At 50.9% G+C, this 9,753-nt stretch overlaps 1 protein-coding gene across 1 annotated transcript; it reads left to right on the top strand.

Moving 5' to 3' along the window:
* The first annotated feature begins 3,212 nt into the window (after positions 1-3,212).
* LOC129459602 (probable G-protein coupled receptor 32) lies at positions 3,213-8,978 on the top strand. The gene is given in 3 exon segments (XM_063614903.1): positions 3,213-3,265; positions 7,754-8,780; positions 8,783-8,978. Coding segments are annotated over 3 exon segments (1,116 nt in total). The 3' UTR covers positions 8,819-8,978.
* Positions 8,979-9,753: the final 775 nt, after the last annotated feature.

Genomic DNA, 9,753 nt, shown 5'->3' with positions numbered 1-9,753 from the left:
GAGCCACTGCGGCCGGCCTTTATTCACTGTACTATAGTTTTTGTCGTTATTTTAGAGTGTACTCCTTTGACTTATAAAGAAAAGTTAACTGCTTGAGTCTAGGAGTTCGAGACCAGCCTGGGCAATATAGTGAGACCTAGTCTCTCCAAAAAAGAAAAAAATTTAAAAATTAGCCCAGTGTGGTGGTGCATGCCTTAGTTCCTGCTACTCAGGAGGCTGAGGTGGGAGGATCGTTTGAGCCTGAGAGGCATAAGCTGCAGTGAGCTGAGACTGTGCCACTGCACTCAGGCCTGGGTAACAGAGTGGGACCTTGCCTCAAAAGGAAAAAAAAAAAGGAAAGGGAAAAATTAACTGTCGAACAGCCTCAGGCAGCTCCTTCAGGAGGCGTCCAGAAGAAAGCATTGTTATCCTAGGAGATGACAGCTCCAAGGGCATTATTGCCCCGGAAGACCTGCCAGTGGGATAAAACGTGGAGGTGGAAGACAGTGACGGTGATGATCCTGACCCTGCGTAGGCCTAGGCTGATGTGTGTGTTTGTGTCTTACGTTTTTTCTTTTTCTGAGATGGAGTCTTGCTCTGTCACCCAGGCAGGAGTGTAATGGTGTGATCTCGGCTCACTGCACTCTCTGCCTCCTGGGTTGAAGTGATTCTTTTGCCTTAGCCTTCCCAGTAGGTGGAATTACAGCACTTTGTGAGGCCGAGGTGGACGGATCACTGGAGGTCAGGGGTTTGAGACCAGCATGGCCAACATAGTGAAAAGCCATCTCTACTAAAAATACAAAAATTATCCAATTGTGGTGGTGCATGCCTGTAATCGCAGCTACTCAGGAGGCTGAGGCAGAAGAATCGCTTGAACCTGGAAGGCAGAGGTTGCAGTGAGTTGAGATTGTGCCATTGCACATCAGTGTGGGTGACAGAGTGGGACTCCGTCTCAAAAAATACATAGATGGTCCCATTTGGGCTATGGCCTAGACCCCTGTGCTAGTTCATCTGGCACAGGTGAGTAGCAGACTCTCCCACCTAGGTTTGTGTAAGCACGCTCTATGGTATCTGTACAATGATGAAATCACCTAAGGACGCATGTCTCAGAATTTATTCCTGATGTTAACTGAAGCAGGACTATAGCAGTATTAATAATGAGAGCTAACAATGCTTGAGAACCTACTATGCGCCACGAAGTTTTTTTTTTGTTTTGTTCTGTTTTTGTTTTTGATGAATCTCACTCTGTCACCCAGGCTGGAGTGCAGTAGCTCAATCTCGACTGGCTGCAACCTCCACCTCTGAGGTTCAAGCAATTCTCCTACCTCGGCCTCCGAAGTAGCTGAGATTATAGGCACCCACCATGACGTCTGGCTAATTTTTGTATTTTTAGTAGAGACAGGGTTTCGCCATGTTGGCCAGGCTGGTCTTGAACTCCTTGTCTCAGGTAATCCACCCGCCTTGGCCTCCCAAAGGGCTGGGATCACAGGCGTGAGCCACCGAGCCCGGCCGCAAGAAGTTTTAAGTGTTTTGTATCTCGTAACAAATTTCATTAGCACAAGGAGGGAAGAGGAGAATTGGAATGGCCTTGTGGAAACATCTCCCTGGCACCCGCCTCCTCCTTATCCCCCAAGCCTGCAGCCCCTGGGGCCTATTAGGGCCCACATCTGGTGACATTTCCCGGACCGATAGTGATCTCTGAGGTTCTTGCTCAAGATTCTTTCCTGGACATGTATCTGCTCCAAAACTCACAGCTAGCTTCCTGCCATTAGCCCTCTACCCTTCACGTGGGCTTGAGGCTAGCGGCCACCTGGGACTGATGATGGAGACAGAAAGAGCCCCCTCACCTTGTCTCACCCTTGGACACAGCACAAGGTGACAGGGGACTGGGATTTGTTGGGGGGGGTGTCTCAGGGAGCCAGGAGGTAGGAGCTTGGGGACTAGGAGAGTTGAAGGGCACTCTCCAGGGTATGCAAAAAGGAGGTAGTGGGCTGGGCACAGTGGCTCACCCCTGTAATCCCAGCACTTAGGGAGGCCGAGGCAGGTGAATCACCTGAGGTCAAGAGTTCGAGACCAGCCTGGCCAAGACGGTGAATCCCCATCTCTACTAAAAATACAAAAACCAGCCAGGTGTGGTGGCAGCTGCCTGCAATCCCAGCTACTTAGGAGGCTGAGGCAGGAGAATTGCTTGAACCCAGGAGGCAGAGGTTGCAGTGAGCTGAGATCGTGCCATTGCACTCCAGCCTAGGCAATAGAGTGAGACTCCATCTCAAAAAAAAAAAAAAAAGGTGTCAAAAAGGAGCTGAAAGTTCTGGGCCACCTCCTCTGGGTGAGGAATGTTCTCATGCCATATGTGTGAACTGTGCCTGGTCAGAGGTATTTGACTGTCTTCATCACTGCGGTATCCCCAGCACTTAGGCTAGTTTCGGGCGTACAATTTGGACTCAATGCATAATTTTACACTAAATGAATGAATCCATCCTCAGATGACAAAGGAGAGATTGTCCTCCTTAATGGATCACTCATCGATTATTTATCAAGTGCCTGCTGTGTTCTAGGGGCCAGCGAGGAAGCCACACACTAGCCTCGCCTCTAGGGAACTCGGAGATGAATAATGCAGATGGGTGATCACCAAATGATCCAACAAACACGGTCTAATTGCTGCTGCCTGTAACCAGATCTTTTTTTGTGGGGGCTCGGGGGGAACGGGGGGAGAACAGAGTCTTGCTCTATCACCCAGGCTGGAGTGCAGTGGCATGATCATAGTTCTCTCCAAACTCCGCCTCCCGGGTTCAAGCGATTCTCCTGGCTCAGCCTCCCTAGTAGCTGAGATTACAGGTGTGCACCACCACATCCAGCTAATTTTTGTATTTTACTAGAGATGGGGTCTCACCATGTTGGCCAGGCTGGTCTCAAACTCCCGACCTCATGCGATCCTCCCACCTTAGCCTCCCAAAGTACTGGTATTACAGGCGTGAGCCACCGTTCACAGCCTGTAACCATCTCTTCATGGGAGAGAAGCTCCTATAGGAGGGTCTGATTGAAAAGGGCCAGGAAAAGCTTTGGGGAGAAAGTGAAATTTGTACTGAGATCACAGGAATGAGTTAAAAAAAAAAAAAAAAAAAGCAGAGGAAAGAAAGGGTGTTCCAGGCAGAGGGGCAGCACATGCAAAGGCCCTGGGGTGGGAGGGAGATGAGAATCTTGGCAATGGAGACAAAGGTAGGGAAGCCGGGATGTGGTGCACAAAGAGGGGGGAGGTGCAAGAGAAGTCTGGAGAGGCTGGCAGGTGCCCCAGCTCTCACCAGCGGTGTTGGGGAGACTCATATTTATCCCACAAGCAATGAAGAGCCACAGTGTAATTTTCCAGTTTGAACTGTATTTTTCTGAGACAGGGTCTCACTCTGTTGCCCAGGCTGGAGTGCAGTGGCACAATCATGGTTCACTGCAGCCTCGTCCTCCTGAGCTCAAGTGATCCTCGTGCCTCAACCTCCGGGTAGCTGGAACTACAATGCAAGCCACCCTGTTTGGCCAATTTATTTGTATTTTGTAGAGACAGGGTTTCGCCTTGCCGCCTAGACTGGTCTTGAAGCTCTGGCCTCAAGTAATTCTCCTGCCAGGGTCTCCCACAGCGCTGGGGTCACACGGTTTGGGGTTTCAAAGGATCACTCTGGCTGTAGGGTGGTGAGTGGCTGGTAGGAGATGAATATAAAGCTGGGGGCCAGGCACGCTGGCTCACGCCTGTACTCCCTGCACTTTGGGAGGCCGAGGTGCGTGAATCACCTGAGGTCAGGAGTTCAAGACCAGCCTGGCCAACATGGTGAAACCCCGTCTCTACTAAAAATACAAAAATTAGCCAGGCATGTCCCTGAGGTGTGTCCCATCTACACTACTTAGGAGGCTGAGGCAGGAGAATTGCTTGAATCCGAGAGGCAGAGGTTGCAGTGAACCAAGATTATACCACTGCACTCCAGCTCAGGCAACAGAGCGAGATCCTGTCTCAAGAAAAAAAAAAAAAAAAAGCTGGGGCGCTGTGTGCTTGGATGATGGGGCTATGGAGACAGGACATGGTGGACAGAGGCAAGAGGCTTTTTGGAGACAAAATCGACAGGCCTTTGTGATGAATTGGGTGTGCGTGTTGAGGGAGTAGGAGAGAGAGGTATTCAAGGATCCCCTATCTCAGATGAGCATACTGAGGCTCGGGGTAGGGATGAGGGGCAGAAAGCCCTGAGCCCGAGATCACACAGTCATAATCCAGTGTCTCAACTAGAGCTTCGACCTATGCCTGTCTGCTGTGTAAGCTCAAGCTTTCCTCAACCCCAGACCTCTCTTCTCTGTCTGCACCTCACCCTTGGAGGACATTCTCAGGCTCAAAGACGTAAATAGCATCTAAATTATTTTTGTATTTTTTGGTAGAGACAAGGTCTTGTCATGTTGTCTAGGCTGATCTGGAACTCCTGGGCTCTCACAATCTTCCCGCCTCTGTCTCCCAAAGTGCTGGGACTAGAAAAGTGAGCCACTGCACCCTGCTGGCATCTAAATTCTAATGACTCCCACATGCCCGTATCCAGCCAGGAACCCCTCTGTAATTTTTTTTTTGAGACAGAGCCTCACTCTGTCACCCAGGCTGGAGTGCTGTGGTGTGATCTTGCCTCACTGCAACCTCCATCTCCTGGGTTCAAGCGATTCTCCTGCCTCAGTCTCCCGAGTAGCTAGGATTACAGGCACCCGCAACCACACCCAGCTAATTTTTGTATTTTTAGTAGAGACAGGGTTTTGCCGTGTTGGCCAGGCTGGTCTCGAACTCCTGACCTCAGGTGATCCACCCACCTCGGCCTTCCAAAGTGCTGGGATTACAGGCGTGAGCCACCGTGCTGGGCCCCCCTCCTGTAATCTCGCTGCCAGTATCCAGCTGCCTAAGTGAAGTTTCCCCGGGATTCCTTACATGCATTTCAAAGGTGAAGTGACCAACCTCGAGCTCCTGGTCTTACCCCAAACCTGAGCTCCTGGTCTTACCCCAAACCTGCTCTCCTGCCGTCTCCCCTATCCCAGTGCACAGGAACTTCAGCTTCCATCGGTTCAAAAGTCCTGCAGTCACCCCGACACTGCTCTCCCTCTCACCTCACACATCTAGCCCAGCAGCAAATCTAGCCAGCTCCACCTTGACCCTGCAGTCTGCTTCCCACCACTTCCTCTGACATCACCCTGGTCCCCATCCCCATCACTGCCCACCTGGGTTACTGCGGCAGCCTCCTCCTAGCCTCCTGCTTCCATCTCACCCCTCTCAGTCTAGTCTCAACCTTAAAGTCACAGTGATTGTTAAGACCTAAGTCAGATATTGTTCCTCCTCTGCTCAACAGTCTCTTTTTTTTTTTTTTTTTTTTTTTTTTTTTTGAGACAGAGTCTCGCTCTGTCACCCAGGCTGGAGTGCAGTGGCGCAATCTCGGCTGACTGCAAGCTCCGCCTCCAGGGTTCACGCCATTCTCCTGCCTCAGCCTCTCCCAGTAGCTGGGACTACAGGCGCCCGCCACCACGCCTGGCTAATTTTTTGTATTTTTAGTAGAGACGGGGTTTCACCGTGGTCTCGATCTCTTGACCTCATGATCCGCCCGCCTCGGCCTCCCAAAGTGCTGGGATTACAAGCGTGAGCCACTGCGCCCGGCCCAGTCTCTTGTAACTCCCATCTCACTCACAGGAAAGGCCAGGAGAGTCTGCACTATGACTCACAGGGTCCTGCTCCATCTGCCCGCTTCCCTCTCTGCCTTCACCTCTCACCTCTCTTCCCATTGCCCACGTGGCTCCAGCCACACTGGCCTCCCTGCTGTTCCTTGAGCATTCCAGGCACTGTCCTGCCTCAGGACTTTTGCACAAGCTGCTGGTTCTGCCTGAAGGGCTCTTCCTCCAGATACGTATGTGCCTCACTTTGTCATCTCCTCCAAATCTTTGCTCAAATGTTACATTCTTTGTTTGTTTGTTTTTTTTTTTTTTGAAACAGTCTCACCCGGTCGCCCATGCTGTAGTGCAATGGCGTGATCTCAGCTCACTGCAACCTCTGCGTCCCGTGTTAAAGTGATTCTCCTGCCCTAGCCTCCTCAGTAGCTGGGATTAGATGTGTGTGCTACCACGCCCAGCTAATTTTTTTATGTTTTTAGTAGAGACGGGGTTTCACCATGTTGGCCAGGATGGTCTTGACCTCTTGAGCTCAGGTGATCCTCCCGCCTTGGCCTCCCAAAGTGTTGGGATTACAGGCATGAGCCACCGAGCCTGGCCAAATGTTATATTCTTATTGAGGTCTTCCCTGACCACCCCATTTAATGTATCAGCGGCCCCTTTCTGCTTTCTGTCTTGTCCCTCACATTCTCAATTCTCCTTAACTTGATTTTTTTTTTTTTTTTTTGGAGATGGAGTCTCACTCTGTCGCCCAGGCTGGAATGCAGTGGCCTGATCTCGGCTCACCACAACCTCCAACGTCCCAGGTTCAAGTGATTCTCAGCCTCCCAAATACCTGGGATTACAGGTGTGTGCCACCATGCCCAGCTAATTTTTGTATTTTTAGTAGAGACAGGGTTTCGCCATGTTGAGCAGGCTGGTCTCGAACTGCTGACCTCAGGTGATCTGCCTGCCTTGGCCTCCCAAAGTGCTGGGATTCTACGGGCGTGAGCCACTGCACCCGGCCAAAAATTTTTTTAATTATTTATTTTTTGTAGAGACTGGGTCTCACTATGTTGGCCACCTTGGACTGGAACTCCTAACTTCATCCAGTCCTTCTGCTTCAGCCTCACAAACTGTTGTGATTACAGGCATGAGCCTCCACACCTGGCCCCCTCCACTTTATTTATTATTTTTCCATAACACTTGTAATCTTCTAAAGCAGTATATCATGAATTAATTTATTATACGTATTACACCTGACATCTCCCACGGGGATGTAAGTTCCATGAGGGCTTGTTTTGTTACATGAGTTATGTCCAGTACTTAGAAAAATATTATTGTGTCCAGTGAGCTAAGATTGTGCCATTGCACTCCAGCCTGGGTAACACAGCAAGACTGTGTCTCAAAAAAAAAAAAAAAAAAAAAGAAAGAAAGAAAAAAGAACAGTATTATTGGGTCATAAAAAGCATTCAGGCTGTGCTCAATGGCTCACACTTGTAATCCCAGCACTCTGGGAGGCCAAGGTGGGAGGATCACTTGAAGCCAGGAGTTGAAGACCAGCCTGGGCAACACAGCAAGACCGTATCTCTACGGAAAAGAAAATTAAGGCCAGGCACAATGGTTCACACCTGTAATCCTAGCATTTTGGAGGCTGAGGCGGGTGGATCACGAAGTCAGGAGTTGGAGACCAGCCTGGCCAAAATCATAAAACCCCGTCTCTACTAAAAACGCAAAGATTAGCGAGGCGTGGTGGCGTGTGCCTGTAGTTCCAGCTACTTGGGAGGCTGAGGCAGGAGAATCGCTTGAACCTGGGAGGTGGAGGTTGCAGTGAGCCGAGATCAGGCCACTGCACTCCAGCCTGGGAGACAGAGCAAGACTGCATCTCAAAAAAAAAAAAAAAAAAAAAAAAAAAAATTAGCCGGGCATGGTTGTAAGTGCCTGTAGTCCCAGCTACTCCAGGAAGCTGAGGTGGGAGGATCTCTTGAGCCTAGGTGGTGGAGGCTGCAGTGAGCTGTGATTGTACCATTGCACTCCAGCCTGGGTAACAGAATGTGACCCTGTCTCTAAAAGAGTAATAATAATAATCATTCCATAAAATGTATCAAATGGAGAAATAAATCATCAGTGGGGTCTCAGAGGGGACTAAAGGGTGCGGTGACAGGCAACCTGGGGCCCTGACACATGGTCATTCCTGTTCCAGGAAGATGAGTGCTTCTGGGTGCCTGTCTGAAGAGGTGGGGTCCCTCCGCCCTCTGACCATGGCTGTCCTGTCTGCGTCCTTTGTCGTCGGAGTGCTGGGCAACGGGCTGGTGCTGTGGATGACTGTCTTCCGTATGGCCCGCACGGTCTCCACCGTCTGCTTCTTCCACCTGGCCCTTGCCGATTTCATGCTCTCGCTGTCTCTGCCCATCCTCGTGTACTATATTACCTCCAGGCAGTGGCTCCTCGGAGAGTGGGCCTGCAAACTCTACACCGGTTTTGTGTTCCTCACCTTCTCCGCCAGTAACTGCCTCCTGGTCCTCATCTCTGTGGACCGGTGCATCTCTGTCCTCTACCCTGTCTGGGCCCTGAACCACCGCACTGTGCAGCGGGCGAGCTGGCTGGCCTTCGGGGTGTGGCTCCTGGCCACCGCCTTGTGCGCTTCGCACCTGAAATTCCGGACAACCAGAAAATGGAATGGCTGTACGCACTGCTACTTGGCGTTCAACTCGGACAATGAGACTGCCCAGATTTGGAATGAAGGGGTCGTGGAGGGACACATTGTAGGGACCATTGGCCACTTCCTGCTGGGCTTCCTGGGGCCCTTAGCAATCTTAGGCACCTGCGCCCACCTCATCCGAGCTAAGCTCTTGCGGGAGGGCTGGGTCCACGCCAACCGTCCCAAGAGGCTGCTGCTGGTGCTGGTGAGCGCTTTCTTTATCTGCTGGGCCCCGTTTAACGTGATGCTGTTGGTCCATGTGTGGCAACGGGTGATGCTCAAGGAAATCTACCACCCCCGGATGCTGCTCATCCTCCAGGCTAGCTTTGCTTTGGGCTGTGTCAACAACTGCCTCAACCCCTTCCTCTACGTCTTCGTTGGCAGAGATTTCCAAGAAAAGTTTTTCCAGTCTTTGCCTTCTGCCCTGGCCAGGGCGTTTGGAGAGGAGTTTCTCAGTCATCCCATCCCCGCGGCAACGCCCCCAGGGAATGATGGAAGCCTTCAGCTGGAAGCTGGAAGCCGTCCTTCTTAGTTTGCTTGTGGCCTCTTACCTTGACTGGCTTCTAAAACCCTGCCCAATCCTGCCTCTTCTTTCAGGAAGTCTTCCAGCAACCCCTCATCTAAAGCTCTGGCGTAGAGACAGCTACTTATTCCCCAGTGTCCATTCTTCCCTTTCTTTTTATCTTTTTCCTTTTTTATTTTTTGGAGACAGAGTCTCATTTTGTCACCCAGGCTGGAGTGTAGCGGCACAATCTCGGCTCACTGCAGCCTTGACCTCCAGGGCTCAAGCCATCCTCCTGCCTCAGCACCCCCGCCCCCCGCCCCCAAATAGCTGGGACTACAGGCATGTGCCACCAAGCCTGGCTAATTTGTAGAGACGGGGTTTCATCATTTTGCCCAGGATGGTCTCAAACTCCTGAGTTCAAATGATCCTCCAGCCTCGGCCCCCCAAAATGCTGGGATTACAGGTGTGAGCCACAGCGCCTGGCCTCCCCTTTCCTTGTAGTAAGACTCCTGTTTGTTTCAAACGAGGAACATGCTTAACTCGAAAAGAAAAAAAAGACTACATTTCCCAGAATCCTTTGCATGTAGTACAGCCATGTGACTGCTTTGTGGCCAATAAAATGTAAGTGGCAGCAATCAATGTAACTTCCTTGAAGAGCCCTTAAATGGAAGGGGCCTGTCCTCCATTTCCCCATTTCCCCCTTTCTATTGTCCAGAATGCAGACATACCAGTTAGCTCTTGTTGTGCAACAAACACCCTCAAAGTTTAGAGGCTTAAAAACATAACCATTTTTTTTATAGGGTCTTGTTCTGTTGCCCAGGTTGGAGCGCAGTGGTGTGATCATAGCTCACTGCCACCTCAGTCTCCCAGGATCAAGTAGTCCTCTCACCTCAGCCTCCTGAGTAGCTGGGATTACAGGCAT

This window comes from Symphalangus syndactylus, chromosome 13 (genome assembly GCF_028878055.3).
Source record: "Symphalangus syndactylus isolate Jambi chromosome 13, NHGRI_mSymSyn1-v2.1_pri, whole genome shotgun sequence".
In the NCBI taxonomy this organism is placed as follows: Eukaryota; Metazoa; Chordata; class Mammalia; order Primates; family Hylobatidae; genus Symphalangus; species Symphalangus syndactylus.
The sequence above is the reverse complement of the archived record's forward strand: the minus strand, read 5'-3'. Positions and strand labels throughout refer to the sequence as shown.